Source organism: Gorilla gorilla, chromosome 11 (assembly GCF_029281585.2).
Source record: "Gorilla gorilla gorilla isolate KB3781 chromosome 11, NHGRI_mGorGor1-v2.1_pri, whole genome shotgun sequence".
In the NCBI taxonomy this organism is placed as follows: Eukaryota; Metazoa; Chordata; class Mammalia; order Primates; family Hominidae; genus Gorilla; species Gorilla gorilla.
Window position 1 is genome coordinate 72,304,741 of NC_073235.2, and position 16,548 is coordinate 72,321,288.

The window sequence follows — 16,548 nt, forward strand, 5'->3', positions numbered from 1 at the left end:
CTTCTTTTGAGACCGAGTCTCACTGTCGCCCAGGCTGGAGTGCAGTGGCGCGATCTCGGCTCACTGCAAGCTCCACCTCCCAGATTCATGCCATTCTTCTGCCTCAGCCTCCCGAGTAGCTGGGACTACAGGCGCCTGCCACCACGTCCGGCTAATTTTTTGTATTTTTTTTTAGTAGAGATGGGGTTTCACCATGTTAGCCAGGATGCTCTCGATCTCTTGACCTGGTGATCCGCCTGCCTCAGCCTCCCAAAGTGCTGGGATTACAGGTGTCAGCCACTGCACCCGGCCTAAAAATTTTTTAAAGTATGATAAATACTGCCTAGAATTATTTTCCAAGATAGTTTAATAGCCAGATTTATGTAGTTTATAACTAATTAAATACCAGTTGTATAAGAGATCAAATAATATTGAAAGCCATTTTGGAATAAAGGATGACAAAGGAAAACACCAACACTATGAAACTACTTTATTTATTTATTATTATTATTATTATTTTTTTTTGAGATGGAGTTTCCCTCTTGCTGCCCCGGCGGAAGAAACTACTTTAAAATAGCATTTTGGTTTCTAGTCTTTTTCTTGTATAGCTGTAAGGTGGTGTGAGTCATTTCTGGTCTGTTGTTGCTTTTAAGAAACTTTTTGATCACTTTGTATATTTTTATAGAAATCTCTAGAAGAAAAGATTGGATGCTTGCTGAAATTTTCAGGTGATTTAGATGATCAGACCTGTAGAGAAGATTTACACATACTTTTCTCAAATCATGGTGAAATAAAATGGATAGACTTCGTCAGAGGAGCAAAAGAGGTTTGGAAACATCCCTATCCTTTTTAGCAATCAGTTTGAAAATCTGTAGAAACTTAGACAAAATTAGTAGAAAGTAATTTTAAAAATTGTGTTTATTAAATTAGTTTCTACTTGATCATCTGTTATTGTCACTAGATGTGATGTCTGATATTTTCTGAATTATACTAGTTTCTACTTGATCATTTACTTTGTTGTTATTGTCACTATATGTGATGTCTGATAGTTTCTGAATTACATTATGAACAACTGTTCATACTGATGATTGCAGTTTTACTTTTGTAGCATTCCTTTTCTACTGTTCAGTAAAATTCATTCAAACTGGTAAAGACATGGAAGGTTTGCAGGGTAGAAAAAATTACTTTGAACAAAGAAATTAATTGTGGGACTAAAAACCAAGGGTATGGCTTTTGTTTTCTGTCTCTGGTATAGGGGATAATTCTATTTAAAGAAAAAGCCAAGGAAGCATTGGGTAAAGCCAAAGATGCAAATAATGGTAACCTACAATTAAGGAACAAAGAAGTGACTTGGGAAGTACTAGAAGGAGAGGTGGAAAAAGAAGCACTGAAAAAAATAATAGAAGACCAACAAGAATCCCTAAACAAATGGAAGTCAAAAGGTCATTTATTCTGATTTTTCTTTAACAGTTTGGTTGTTGAACCCATTTACTTGAGCAAAAACTTTAATCAGTGTTCAAAAACATTGACAAGAGACTTAAAAAAAGTTCTTTACAGACTGCTCAATTGTGTCTCTACAGGTCGTAGATTTAAAGGAAAAGGAAAGGGTAATAAAGCTGCCCAGCCTGGGTCTGGTAAAGGAAAAGTACAGTTTCAGGGCAAGAAAACGAAATTTGCTAGTGATGATGAACATGATGAACATGATGAAAATGGTGCAACTGGTAAGTTTTTTTCTAAGTCCTTTGGTAGTTTCATGAGAAAATTTCTACTTCCATAAATAAGTGATTTGCCACAGAGAATAGGGATTTGGCTTTTCAACTCCTGGATAAGTGCCATTCTTGGATTATTACGATTTACCTCGGTTATGCTGTTGTATAAGTCAGGGACAGGATATTTGGAAGATGAATCTAGAGGTCAGGTCTGTACTAAGAGAAAAGCCTTTTCTCATTGGTGCAAGGAAGTTGTTGCATCTTTTTCAACAGTATCATTATTAATAATTGTGCTCAGTATTAAACTAGAGCAGTACTTACGTTGAATTTAACAAAAATTAATTGTTACGTTATAGGACCTGTGAAAAGAGCAAGAGAAGAAACAGACAAAGAAGAACCTGCATCCAAACAACAGAAAACAGAAAATGGTGCTGGAGACCAGTAGTTTAGTAAACCAATTTTTTATTCATTTTAAATAGGTTTTAAACTACTTTTGTTTGTGGGGGCTTTTAAAAGGAAAACCGAATTAGGTCCACTTCAATGTCCACCTGTGAGAAAGGAAAAATTTTTTTTGTTGTTTAACTTGTCTTTTTGTTATGCAAATGAGATTTCTTTGAATGTATTGTTCTGTTTGTGTTATTTCAGATGATTCAAATATCAAAAGGAAGATTCTTCCATTAAATTGCCTTTGTAATATGAGAATGTATTAGTACAAACTAATAAAATATATACTATATGAAAAGAGCAAAAACAGTTTTTGATTTTTTCTTTTTGTACCCAAAGCATTTAGGAAAGAACTAGAATATTAGCTTTTGACGATGGGCCTTTCCCACAGGCCATTTATGGTGTCTCCTAGGCTGGCTTTATATATTTACACAGGAAAGTTGATAACACTAGAAATAATTACTTGTCACAAAGCTTTCCTTTTTTTTTCTTTTTCGAGACTGAGTCTCTTATCGCGCAGGCTGGAGTTCAGTGGGGCAATCTCAGCTCACTGCAACCTCTGCCTCCTGAGTTCAAGCGATTCTCTTGCCTCAGCCTCCCAAGTAGCTGGGATTACAGGCATGAACCACCACATCCGGCCCAGAAAGCTTTTCAATACCGAATGTAGACCAGCCAAAATCAAGAGACTTACTGATTTCTTTTTGTGAAACTTGTATGATGCTGGCAGGTCATATCGAAGTTCTGTAAAACAAAAGCCACGTAAGGATAAAATTGTATTTCCAAGCGTTTAACCACCCTTGACTAAACAACAACAACAAAAACTAAGAAAAGTGTTAAGTGCTGGTAAGCTGAACATTTTAGAACCTTTAACTTATCCAAGTAGTGACTTCTGTATTCCTAGCATTAGCCATGGCAGCTTGGCATTTCTGTTATTATGGCCATTTATACTGAAATTTGAGGTTATAAGTGGTGAGTTTAGAAGGATAAAAAGTGGACGAAAAAGTAAATCCTATGAAAATGATGGTACCTTTCTATTTTTAATTTCCTAATAGTCTATAGCTAACTTAATCTCATACCATGCTTATTTCAAAATTTTCTTACCCAGAGTTTAATAATGGTACTAAGTACCCATTTTCCTCCTAAGCTCTAAAACGAAAACCAGTTTTTCATATTTCTTCCTTCTAAAGAATAATGTAGATTCTCCAAACTCTTTACTACTGATCTATTTTAGAGGGATGGCAGTGAGTCTACTACTCCTGTATGTCACAGCTTTCAAGTTTTAATGTGCAATCAAATCACCTGGGGATCTTGTTGAAATGCAGATTCTAGTTCAGTAGGTCTGGGTGGAGTCTGAAATTCTTTTTTTTTTTTTTTTTAAGACGGAGTCTTGCTCTGTCGCTCAGGCTGGAGTGCAGTGGCGCGATCTGGGCTCACTGCAAGCTCCACCTCCCGGGTTCATGCCATTCTCCTGCCTCAGCCTCCCAAGTAGCTGGGATTACAGGTGCCTGCCACCACACCCAGCTAATTTTTTGGTATTTTTTAGTAGAGACAGGGTTTCACTATGTTAGCCAGGATGGTCTTCATCTCCTGACCTCAAGATCTGCCCGCCTCAGCCTCCCAAAGTGTTGGGATTACAGGTGTCAGCCACCATGCCCGGCCTGAAATTCTTTATTTCTAACAAGGAAATCTCAGGGATTTTAATGCTGATGGTCTGAGGACCACATTTGGAGGAACAAGCCCTCTGGCTTGGTATAGTACTGGGACTGTTCTAAGGTGTTCCATACTGCATATAATACCTAAAACTGGCCGGGCGCGGTGGCTCACACCTCTAATCCCAGCACTTTGGGAGGCCAAGGCGGGCGGATGACCTGAGGTGAAGAGTTCGAGACCAGCCTGACCAACATGGTGAAACCTCATCTCTACTAAAAATAATAATTATAAAAAAAAAAACAGCTGGATGTGGTGGTGCGCCTGTAGTCCCAGCTAGTTGGGGAGACTGAGGCAGGAGAAGAATCCCTTGAACCCAGGAGATGGAGGTTGCAGTGAGCCAAGATCGTGCTGTTGCACTCCAGCCTGGGCAACAGAGGGAGACTCCATCTCAAACAACAAAAAAACACCCCTAAAACTGTCTAAGTAATGCAACACTGAAAATAACAGGAAGACGAACAGAAGTGTATATTACATTATTAATTATTATGAACAGTAATATATCTAGCTGTATGTTTAACACTACAGTGGCAATTCATTGTTAGTTTATTATTGTGAAAAAACATGTTCCCTTATTGCACTCTTACTTCAGGCTTAGATTATAATTAGCTTCTAGTTATATGCTTTTCCTGTTTTGATGTTTGTGACTATTACCCAATTTAGTAATAAAAATGTATCAAACATGATTTACTCATAGTGTTGATATTTAGAAGAAAAAGATAAATGTTATTTGATTCCAGGGGTAATTAGAGAATGAAATTAGAGGCCGGGCTCAGTGGCTCACACCTGTAATCCCAGCACTTTGGGAGGCCGAGGCTGGAGGATCACTGAGGTCAGGAGTTCAAGACCAGCCCGGCCAACGTGGTGAAACCCTGTCTCTACTAAAGATTAAAAAATTAGCCGGGCATGGTAGTGCATGCCTGTAGTCCCAGCTATTTGGGAGACTGAGGCAAGAGCATCGCTTGAACCCAGGAGGTGGAGGTTGCCACTGCACTCCAGCCTGGGTAACAGAGCAAGGCTCTGTCTCAAAAAAAAAAAAAAAAGAAAAAAGAAAATGAAATTAGATTATCTAGGAATAATGTGGTGGCATTTTCTATGAATGAATTTCAAACCAAGATCTGACCAACTCCAAGCCCACTTTTTTTTTTTTTTTGAGACGGAATCTCACTCTGTTGCTTAGGCTAGAGAGCAGTGGCGCGATCTCAGCTCACTGCAAGCTCCGCCTCCCAGGTTCACACCATTCTCCTGCCTCAGCCTCCTGAATAGCTGGGACTACAGGTGCCTGCCACCACGCCTGGCTAATTTTTTTGTATTTTTAGTAGAGACGGGGTTTCACCATGTTAGCCAGGATAGTCTCAATTTCCTGACCTTGTGATCCGCCTGCCTCAGCCTCCCAAAGTGCTGGGATTACAGGCGTGAGCTACCGCGCCCGGCCCACTTTTTTTTTCATTTGTTTGTTTTTGTTTTTTTGAGACTGAGTCTCCTCTGTCATCCAGGCTGAAGAACAGTGGTGCGATCTTGGCTCACTGCAACCTCTGCCTCCGGGACTCAAGCGATTCTCCCGCCTCAGTCTCCCAAGTAGCTGAGATTACAGGTGTGCGCCACCATGCCTGGCTAATTTTTTATATTTTTAGTAGAGATGGGGTTTCACCATGTTGGCCAGGCTGCTCTTGAGCTCCAAACCTCAGGTGATCTGCCCACCTTGGCCTCCCAAAGTGCTAGGATTACAGGCGTGAGCCACCACACCTGGCCCCCAGCCCATGTTTTTAGCCATTGTGCTGCTATACAGTGTTCTGCCTGAGTCTGGAGTGACCAAATACCTGAGTGCTATTAGAAATTTTCAGTAAATCGCACAAATTAGGACAGTCTCAGGCTAAGTGTTCATTCTGCTTTTACTCCATTTCCAATCTATTACCAATCATGCACGTTTTGCCACACTGTAAAGCATACTTTATCTTCTCAGCACCTGCATGAAAATTTTGGTTGGGCGAATACATGTTGGCCCTTTTGGATATTAGGATTGAGATTTGTCTTACCTGCTATAATATCTATCTTGATTTTCCATTCTGCAGCTTTCTTTTGAACATGCTGAACATAAATAATATGTTGTTATGAGCTGATTTTTAAATAATGATTTTTTAAAATTGCTTTTTACTATTACTTGAGATTGAGTTTTTAAGCTTAAAACTTCATTAGAATCTAGACCCTTATAAAAATTTCAATTGAATGGATAGTATTCTGAAAATAAGAAATCAATTTCAATACATTTAACAATCTGAACCAAATCACACAATAAATCCAAGTGATAGAAAGCTACTCATGCACCACATAACGCCATTTGGGGTTATCTAGGGACTGCATATATTTTGGTAGTCCCATAAAATTATAAATGGAGCTGAAAAATTGCTATTGCCTAATGATGTAGCTATCTTGACATCACAGCACAACACATTACCTTCTTGGTGTTTATATATGTTTAGATCAAAAGAATACCATTCTGTTACAATTGCCTGTAGTATTCAATACAGTAATAGATTGACAGGTTTGTAGCCTAGGAACACCAGACTATAACCACAGAGCCTCGGTGGTCCACTCTATGTTTGCACAATGATGAAATCACCTCAGGATGCATTTCTCAGAATGCATTAGTCAGAACATATCCGTTGTTAAAGGATGCATGACTATTTCAGAAATCTATCAAAGATGTGTAATGTTCTCATATGGTTTCTGTAGCATTATTTCATTGATATATACAGCTAGCTAGCCTAGAAACCATTTGGCAGAGATACAGGTACATGGGGAATTCTGTTCATGCAGTAAAACTGAGTTTTATAAAATTCATGTTATGCCAAGACTATACTTTCAGGGATCATTTCTATAGTTCGTTACTAGAGAAGTTTCTCCGAAAGTGTAGAGCACTGTATCATGAAAATGGCCATACCACCCAAGGTAATTTATAGATTCAATGCTATCACCATCAAGCGACCACTGACTTTCTTCACAGAATTGGAAAAAACTACTTTAAAGTTCATATGGAACCAAAAGAGCCCACATAGCCAAGACAATCCTAAGCAAAAAGAACAAAGCTGGAAGCACCATGCTACCTGACTTCAAACTATACTACAAAGCTACAGTAACCAAAATAGCATGGTACTGGTACCAAAACAGATATATAGACCAATGGAACAGAACAGAGGCCTCAGAAATAACACCACACATCTACAACCATCTGATCTTTGACAAACCTGACAAAAACAAGCAATGGGAAAAGGATTCCCTATTTAATAAATGGTGCTGGGAAAACTGGCTAGCCATATGCAGAAAACTGAAACTGGATCCGTTCCTTACACCTTACATGAAAATTAACTCAAGATGGATTAAAAACCTAAATGTAAGACCTAAAACCATTAAAAACTCTAGAAGAAAACCTAGGAAATACCATTCAGGACATAGGCATGGGCAAAGATTTCATGACCAAAACACCAAAAGCAATGGCAACAAAGCCAAAATTGATAAATGGGATCTAATTAAACCAAAGACCTTCTGCACAGCAAAAGAAACTATCATGAAAGTGAACAGGCAACCTACAGAATGGGAGAACATTTTTGCAATCTATCCATCTGACAAAGGGCTAATATCCAGAATCTATAAAGAACTGAAACAAATTTACAAGAAAAAAAAAACCCATCAAAAAGTGGGCAAAAGATATGAACAGACACTTCCCAAAAGAAGACATTTATGCAGCCAACAGACATATGAAAAAATGCTCATCATCACTGGTCATCAGAGAAATGCAAATCAAAACCACAATGAGATACCATCTCATACCAGTTAGAATGGCAATCATTAAAAAGTCAGGAAACAACAGATGCTGGAGAGGATGTAGAGAAATAGGAACGCTTTTACACTGTTGGTGGGAGTGTAAATTAGTTCAACCATTGTGGAAGACAGTGTGGAGATTCTTCAACGATCTAGAACTAGAAATACCATTTGACCCAGCCATCCCATGACTGGGTATATACCCAAAGGGTTATAAATCATGCTGCTATAAAGACACATGCACACGTATGTTTACTGCGGCACTATTCACAATAGCAAAGACTTGGAACCAACCCAAATGTCCATCGATAATAGACTGGATAAAGAAAATGTGGCACTGCCGGGCGCGGTGGCTCACGCCTGTAATCCCAGCACTTTGGGAGGCCGAGGTGGGCGGATCACGAGGTCAGGAGATCGAGACCATCCTGGCTAACACGGTGAAACCCCGTCTCTACTAAAAATACAAAAAATTAGCCGGGCGTGGTAGTGGGCGCCTGTAGTCCCAGCTACTAGGGAGGCTGAGGCAGGAGAATGGCGTGAACCCGGGAGGTGGAGCTTGCAGTGAGCCGAGATCGCGCCACTGCACTCCAGCCTGGGCGACAGCGAGACTCCGTCTCAAAAAAAAAAAAAAAAAAAAAAAAAAAAAAAAAAAGAAAATGTGGCACATATACACCATGGAATACTATGCAGCCATAAAAAAGGATGAGTTCATGGGATGAAGCTGGAAACCATCATTCTCAGCAAACTATCACAAGGACAGAAAACCAAACACCGCATGTTCTCACTCATAAGTGGGAGTTGAACAACGAGAACACATGGACACAGGGAGGGGAACATAACACACGGGGGCCTGTTGGGAGGTGGGGGGCTGGCGGAGAGATAGCATTAGGAGAAATACCTAATGTAAATGACAAGTTGATGGGTGCAGCAAACCAACATGGCACATGTCTACCTATGTAACCTGCATGTTGTGCACATGTACCCTAGAACTTAAAGTATAATTAAAAAAAAAATTCATGTTATGCCAAGCTGTGCAGAAAAGAGTTCACAGCAGGCCTGGCTGCTTATCCTTAGAAAGGCCTGCTTAGTTTGGCCCTTGTCTGGAGACTGGGAACTTAGATTTTGGGAAGCCTCCCACTCCCTGCTCCCTTAATAATAGTGTCTCACTGTGCCTAACACTGTTTATGCTGAACACCTGTTTTCCTACTGGGAGTCTAGAATTTGGGTATGTGTCAGAAAGGGAATTGCCTACATGATCAGTCCCTAATAAAAGCGCTGGGCACTGAGTCTCTAATGAGCTTCCCTGGTTGGCAATGTTTCACATGTGTTATCAATAATTCATGCTGGGAAAATTGTGTCCTGTGTTATCCCACTGGCAGAAGACTCCGGAAGCCTGGCCCTGGTTTACCCCATTCTCTGCCTAATGCACCTTTCTCCTTGCTGATTTTGCTCTATATCCTTTCACTGTAATACATCACAGCCATGAATAAGACTAGATGCTGAGTCCTGTGAGATTTCCTAGTGAATCATCAAACCTGAGGGTGTTCTTGGGGACACAGGTTTGGATACCAATGTTTACTGGTGTTTGCTTTCATATATAGTGAGTGAGGATTTATTTACTAGCTATGTTGTGTCCTGTTGCTTGCCTACATGTACCACTACTTATTATTAACAGTATAGTTCTTTTTAGCTGTTATATTTTATGCTTTTTATAAGGTTATCAGATTACCATGTAACTAGAATGTATTATTTCCAACTGGGTTCTTATGTACTGTATTTACATGAATTAAGTATTTTTCCTACAAAAGCACTTTAAAATCTTTGAATACATGTATGATTTAAATAATAATAGCTAACACATAGCAATTACACATGTCAGACACCGATCTAAGTGCTTTGTAAATATTAACTCATGTAATCCTCACAATTCTTATGAAGTACAATTGGTACTCTCAGTCCCTTACACTTAGAGTACAGGTGAGGATAGTATAGATGACAAAAGCTCAATTACCTTGATGATGAAACTCAATTACCTTGACCAAGAAAACAGCTGGGAGGCAGCAGAACTTGGATGTGAACCCAGAGAATCTGGTCTGGCTTCAGAATCTCTGTTCCTAAGTATTGTGTTATACTGACACTAAAAAAATGTACTGCCCCTTCCCCCAGTTTCCTGGACTACAACTTATACACCTCTCCATGTGTTATATGCTGCAAAAGTAAGAATAGGTGATTTCTGAACTCAGATCTGTTTAGCTCCAGGCTCAAGTGTTCTGAAAACCTGGCCTTACTGCCTCCCTTAAGTACATCAGGCCACACCGGGACAATGGGACAAAAGGGATCAACTAAGACTTACTCAGAGAAACCAAAACATACAGTAATCCTAGTTACAACACACTTTTCTACTCCTGAGTTATAGTCTCTCCTCTGGCAACAGTTCCTGTCTGAAAAAAATCTTTGAGGAAGTAAGTCTTATAGCCTGGAAAAAGGCCAATCAGATGCTAGCTGGTTAAGTGGAAAATTTAAGTGTCACATGTCAAAATGGTCAGGAAAAATAGATACTGTGGTATCTAGTATTCACAGCAAATCCTAAAAACACTGTCATGAATTTAAAAATAAATGCCACAGAATATCAGATGATTTGAACTTACTTCTCTAGTTGAGGATTTGTGTAAGGAATATACTGCTGTTCTTGCCATTTCCAAAGCAGTCTTGAGAAAAGCCATATCTGTCCCTGTGAAGAGTAGAAAAAAAGCTCCTATTTACCTCTTCTCAAAACAGAAGATTAAGTTAGTAGGATTTAGAAACATTTTCTTCCAAACTTCAAAACAGCCACCTTGAAATCTTTTAGCAATAAGGGTACAAATAAACTATCAAAATATTATTTTAAGGCTGGTAGAATAAAACCAGAATTATACTGTCTTGGTTAAATAAGGATAAAGTAAAAATTTTAATATTATATTCCAACATTAATGACTTCAAAAAGGGGAGAAGGAAATGCATAGAGTACTATTCAGAATCATCTTGGTGGGGGCAGGGTACTTTTTAAACTATGCATGTCTTTTTTTTTTTCAGTTTTACTCTTGTTGCCCAGGCTGGAGTGCAATAGCATGATCTCAGCTCACCGCAACCTCCGCCTCCCGGATTCAAGTGATTCTCCTGCCTCAGCCTCCCTAGTGGCTGGGATTACAGGCATGTGCCACCATGCCCGGCTCATTTTGTATTTTTAGTAGAGATGGGGTTTCTCCATGTTGGTCAGGCTGGTCTCAAACTCCCCACCTCAGGTAATCCACCCACCTCAGCCTCCAAAGTGCTGGGATTATAGGCGTGAGCCACCACGCCCGGCCAAACTATGCATGTCTTTTCCTACCCTCACTGACTTCCTAACCTCCTTGCCCACAGTACACACAAAATTAACAGCCACGGTGAGTCACTGTTACTGATGGGCACATGTAGAAACCCTTGGGTCTGTTAAGACATTAAAAAACAGATTCTGAAAGTATAAAATTCTTTCTATGTTTCGTATTCATTCATAAGGGTTAGGCAAATTATTCCTGAAGGCAAATGGGAGATATACAATAAATGACATGACTATCTTTGTTTACTTAATACAAATTTGTAAAAATGAAAGTTGAAAAACTCAGTTTCTTAGCCATGCATTAAACAAATTGAAATGTAAATTATAAGAACTATACAAATAAGAGATTGGTTTACTTAATGAAGAGTAATAACATCACTTAGCCTTGGTTTATTTAATGAAGAGTGATAAAATCACTTAGCCCAAACAGTGATAAAAATGGTTTTTATTTTTGTTTAATTTTTTCTAGACAGGGTCTTGCTGTTACCAAGGCTGGAGTGCAGTCGCACATTCATAGCTCATCGCAGCCCTGAATACCTGAGCTCAGGTGATCCTCCCACCTCAACCTTCTGAGTAGCTAGGACTATAGGCGCACCACCACACTTGGGAAATTAAAATTTGTGTGTGTGTGTGTGTGTGTGTAGAGGCAGGGTCTAACTATGTTCCCCGGGATGGCTACCAATTCCTGGCCCCAAAGGATCCTCCTGTATCAGCCTCGCAAAGCACTGGCATTACACGCCTGAGCCACTGCGCCTGGCCTTAAAAATGGTTTTAAAATCTTTTCTATAAATATACCAATATACCTGATTCTTGTTACAAACCTTTATTATTTTTGGTCCCAAAGGGAGGATTCATAATTACTGTATCGAACGACTTGGACATTCTGTTAGATAATAAGCACACATCACATTGAACCATGTCAATATTTGTTAACTCAAACTCTTCTGCATTCCTATTAAATATTTCCAATGCATCTTCATCTATGTCAAATCCAACACACAACCTATAAATACAAAACACACACAAAGAGTGGCGACTTATAGCTCCCAAGTAAAAACAAAACCAAAATTAGCTGTTTTTTTTTTTAAACCATATATCTTTTTAACCCAATTAGCACAGTAAGAGTGAGTGTTTTCTTCTTCTTTTTTTTTTCTTTTTTCAGACAGGATCTTGCTGTGCCACCCAGGTGAGTGTAGTGGTGCCATCTTGCACTGCTCAAGCAATCCTCCTACCTCAGCCTCCCAAGTAGCTGGGACCACAGGCGCACACCACCACATCCAGCTAATTTTTGTATTTTTTGTAGACATGGGATTTCACCATGTTGCCCAGGCTGGTCTCAAACTCCTGGGCTCAAGTAATCTGTCCACCTTGTCCTCCCAAAGTGTTGGGATTACAGGCATGAGCCACTGTGCCCAGTCAAGTCTAACAGCATAATTTCCAAACCTGGCAGGGGTTGGAAACTCAGGTTTGTATAAAAGGAACTGCTGCTTTCACCATTTTTATTTAATTTTTGTAGTTTGTTTAGATCTTCTGCCCATTCAAAATGTATTCAGTATCAGATTTTTGCTTCCTATATCTCATTCTGTGGAGTCTCATAAATATAATTCAGTTAATCCCATTGATGCTCCTTATTAAAGCCACCCAATACCCAAATAGCGTATATTGCATTACGTACCCTGCTCCTAACATTGCAGTTCCGATGCTAAGTACTCCACAACCACATCCTAGATCTGCAACGACTTTATTTTCAATGTCATCATAAGTGTTATGGATTGTATAGAGCATACATGCTAAAAAATAAAAAAAAAAAAGAATAAGTAAGCAAGCCGGTGACTAAAATCTAATTTGTGCAAATGACTCTTTCTAAAATAATTTCTTGTGTTGCATTACTTAGTCCTCCCCAAATGCCATTCCAGATTATTTTTGTAAAAGATAAGGGGTAATGATTTGGTATGTAGTAAGAGGCACCATAAAGGAAGCTAATACCCACCAGTGTTTCTCAAAAAATAGTCTCTGCTAGCAATGCCAAGAATGACAAAACTGTGACCAGTCTCTGAGGTAAAATAAAAAAACCGTCAAAACGTTTAGTTTTTCCTCAGCTTGTTAAAAACATTGCCATATACTCATATCGGTTCTTTCTTTGATGCTGAAATATTTTTAAGAAAGAATGGTAAGAGTAAATAGTTTTTAAAAAAATCCTTTGTCAACATAAATTTGGCAACTCTATCAATTTCCAAAATTGTTTTGAAATTTTACTTATCTGTGAAATCTATAAGACTAGGAACCACTATCAAACAAGCATTAGCATCACAAAGACATAGAATCCTTTTTTTTTCTTTTTTTTTTCAACACAGGTTCTCACTATATTGCCCATGCTGGTCTCGAACTCCAGGGCTCAAGTGATCCTCCCACCCCGGCCTTCCAAAGTGTTGGGATTACAGACATGAGCCACTGTGCCTAGCCACAGAACTTTGTTTTAACAAGTTTGTCACCAGAACACAAGCACCATAAGCTCCACAATGTAGCCTTTAGACACATATACTCATGATCTACAGACATATATATTCATAATCTACAAATGAGACCTGATAATAGAACTACTGGGTGTTAGATAAACTGAAGGTCAAACATGAATACCACCACCACCGATATTTCCCTGAAGATATCTGAACCCAGCAAGGACTGTTGGCCACTGATTCCTGCGGATCCAGAGGTTTTTTGTTGTTTTTTTTCAGAGACAGGGTCTATCTCTATCACCCAGGCTGGGGTGCAGTGGCAGATCAGAGCTCACTGCAGCCTGAAATTCCAGGGCTCAAGCAATTCTCCTGCCTTAGTATCAGCAGCTGGGACTATAGGCACATACTACCACACTGGGCTAATTTTTTTTTTTTTTAAGAGCTGGGGTCTCACTGTATTGCCCAGGCTGATCTTGAACTCCTGGGCTCGTCATCCTCTTGCCTTGGCCTCCCAAAGTGCTGGGATTATAGGGGTGAGTCACTGTACTTGGCCAGATTGTTACTATTTTTTAAACTGGATTCCACTAAAAAAACCTACAGTCAGAAGACTAGTAAGTCATTATTTGAGAAAACTGGTCTTAACCTAGACACAGTAGTTTTGTATGAATTTTTGGTTGGAATCATGACAGTATCTTGGAGTTAAGTGTAAATACACATGTATTCTCCTTGACTTTCATTGGCAACTTAGAAACAACTATTTTGGAACTGGAAAAAACTCCTTGCAGGTACTCTCAGAAAATTAATTTTCCTAAGGGGCCAGCCTCAGTGGCTCATGCCTGTAATCTCAGCACTTCCTGAGGCCCCAGTGGGAAGATCGCTTCAGCCCAGGAGTCTGAGACCATCTTGGGCAACATAGCAAGACGCTGTCTCTACAAAAAATAAAAAATATTAGCCAGGCATGATGGTGCATGCCTGTAGTCCTAGCTACTCGGGAGGCTTAGGTAGGAGGATCACTTGAGTCCTGGAGGTCAAGGCTGCAGTTGCCGTGATCACGCCACTGCACTCCAGCCTGGGTGACAGAGTGAGACCCTTATCTCAAAAAATAATCATAATAAAATTTTTTTCCCCTAAGGCTTCCCAATGACTTCGGTAACATAAATATATGTTGTCCTGTATTCTCTCTTGTACTCCCAGTATCAATGTCTGGCATGAAGCAACAATGCTAATGCTCAGAAAATCTGTTAAAATATGCATGCTCATCTTTACACAGAACATACTCTGATTTTGTTAAACTATCATTCCACTATCAACTCTGGTATTCATTTCTAGGGCAGAGTATATAGCACAAGAATCCTTGCGTAGGCAATTAGTAGCAATGGGAAATTGATCCTTATTTAGTAAATGTTTACTGAGCTCCTAAATAGTACCAGCGACTCTTCTGGGCACTGGGAATTCAAGTATGAACAAGACTAACAAATTCCTTGTCCTCAGAGAGACTGTAATGTGAGAAGAGAAAAAAACACATTAAAAAGATGTCTGGCAGTGTTAAGGGATATGCAGAAAACTAGACAGTAAAACGATAGTGTGTATGTCTGTGGAGGGTGTGCCTTGAGCTGCAGTGTCAAGGAAGGCCTCTCTAACGCGACAGGTGATCTTAGGGCAGAATTTCTCTAGACATTCTCTGTATCCAAATAACTGCTCTATTTTTATCACAGAGTAGACTGGACTAACGCCGAAAGCCGGGGCGTGGTAAACCAGCCGCCCTACCTGCAATGTGCGGCCTGGTAGGATACTGTTCTAGAAGTAGCTTGGGCTTTTCAAATCCATCCACTTGTTGCAGGCGACTCTCTAGTTCCTTAAGCCTTACTTTCTTCATTTTGTTTTAAAGTATGGACTCGTAGGGTTTGAAGGCACAGGATCTGCGGAGAAATCTATTGAACTGGGATCTTGTTTCCTCCCTACCCCCAACCTTCTCCCTTTTTCAGCACCGCTGGCCGGACCCGAAGACGCGCCCTAAGGAGACGCCCGGACGCAGGGCACGGGACGAGCCTCTGACCCACCTCCAGGGTAACCCAAGCCGCCCCAGGAGACGGCGGCGGCGCGTTGCTGGAGCAGCCCCAGTATCCCTCGCGCCACGACCACGCACCTCTGGACGCGACCCGCACCTCGGCCGCTGCCGGAAGCGCCAAGCCGCACGCGCGCACGCGTTCGCCGCCCAGCGGCCCGGCGCCGAGCTGCAGCGTTTATCTTGAGCCGGGGTTCCGCTGGCCACCTGGGGGCCTCATTGCCCCATCCCCTCTGCCTGCAAAGCCTGCGCTACTCGCTGACCCACGGCCAGTCCTCGCCGCCTGTCGCGTGCTCATTACCCTCTAGTTTGCCATGAGTACCTGCGGGCCCTCAAAGGATGGGGAAAGACAGAGTGAAAGGGATGCGGGAGAGAAAGTCACAGTCACTTTGTTGTATGGCCCAGAGTGACTCTTCTTGTTTCCCAAGTCTCGGCTCAAAAAGTAGCGATCTCCATTCACCTTTACCTCCTTCTCCATTCTCATGCCTTATTTTATTGTAACTTTGTTTCCCAATTTTTAGGTCATTTGTGTCACTTGCAATTCTCACAGGAGTGGTGATGTCAAAGAAACCCAAAGAAGAGATAGTGGAGAGGCAGGGCGCGGCGGCTCACCCCTGTAATCCCAGCATTTTGGGAGGCCGAGATGGGCGGATTGCTTGAGACGGGAGTTTGAGACCAGCCTGGGCAACATAAGGAGACCCTGTCTCTACTAAAAATACAAATATTAGCTGGGTCTGATGGCGCGAGCCTGTGGTCCCAGCTGCTCGGGTGGCTGGGGTGGGAAAATCGCTTGAGCCCGGGAGGCAAAGCTTCCAGTGATCTGAAATTGCGCCACTGCACTCCAGTCTGGTCGACAGTGAGACCCTGTCTCAAAAAAAAAAAAAAAAAAAAAAAAAAGAAGAAAGAAGAAAAGAAAGAGAAAGAGAAAGGTGGCCTACGAAAAGAAGAGGATGGTTGGATGCTTAGTAATGGGGGAAGTTTTATTATTTTTTCAATTATTTTTAAGACAGGAGG

The 16,548-nt window shown here is 40.7% G+C and overlaps 2 protein-coding genes and 1 pseudogene across 5 annotated transcripts in view; 2 read left to right on the forward strand and 1 right to left on the reverse strand.

Annotated features, from left to right (window-relative positions):
- SSB (small RNA binding exonuclease protection factor La) overlaps nucleotides 1–2,439 on the forward strand; it is a 15,680-nt gene extending 13,241 nt beyond the window's left edge. The window contains exons 9-12 of the mRNA XM_031008412.3: nucleotides 665–805; nucleotides 1,235–1,421; nucleotides 1,560–1,700; nucleotides 2,045–2,439. Coding sequence (XP_030864272.1) covers nucleotides 665–805; nucleotides 1,235–1,421; nucleotides 1,560–1,700; nucleotides 2,045–2,133 — 558 coding nt within the window. The 3' untranslated portion in view covers nucleotides 2,134–2,439. The remainder of the gene's footprint in view (nucleotides 1–664; nucleotides 806–1,234; nucleotides 1,422–1,559; nucleotides 1,701–2,044) is intronic.
- On the reverse strand, nucleotides 2,134–15,689 carry METTL5 (methyltransferase 5, N6-adenosine). 4 transcript variants are annotated; one of them, XM_019022097.3, is made up of 8 exons: nucleotides 15,616–15,689; nucleotides 15,237–15,388; nucleotides 12,689–12,803; nucleotides 11,835–12,016; nucleotides 10,307–10,389; nucleotides 5,876–5,927; nucleotides 2,824–2,873; nucleotides 2,134–2,236 (listed from the first exon to the last, which is right to left on the reverse strand). In XM_019022097.3, exons 2-8 carry the CDS (start codon nucleotides 15,343–15,345, stop codon nucleotides 2,198–2,200), a joined length of 630 nt encoding a protein of 209 aa, XP_018877642.1. In that variant the 5' UTR covers nucleotides 15,346–15,388; nucleotides 15,616–15,689; the 3' UTR covers nucleotides 2,134–2,197. The 4 variants fall into 4 exon arrangements, with proteins under 4 accessions (XP_018877642.1, XP_018877641.1, XP_055235124.1 ...); XM_019022096.3 differs by having other exon boundaries at nucleotides 15,530–15,686; XM_055379149.1 differs by lacking the exon at nucleotides 5,876–5,927 and having other exon boundaries at nucleotides 15,616–15,680.
- Nucleotides 6,690–6,768, forward strand: LOC115933917 (uncharacterized; annotated as a pseudogene).
- Nucleotides 15,690–16,548: the final 859 nt, after the last annotated feature.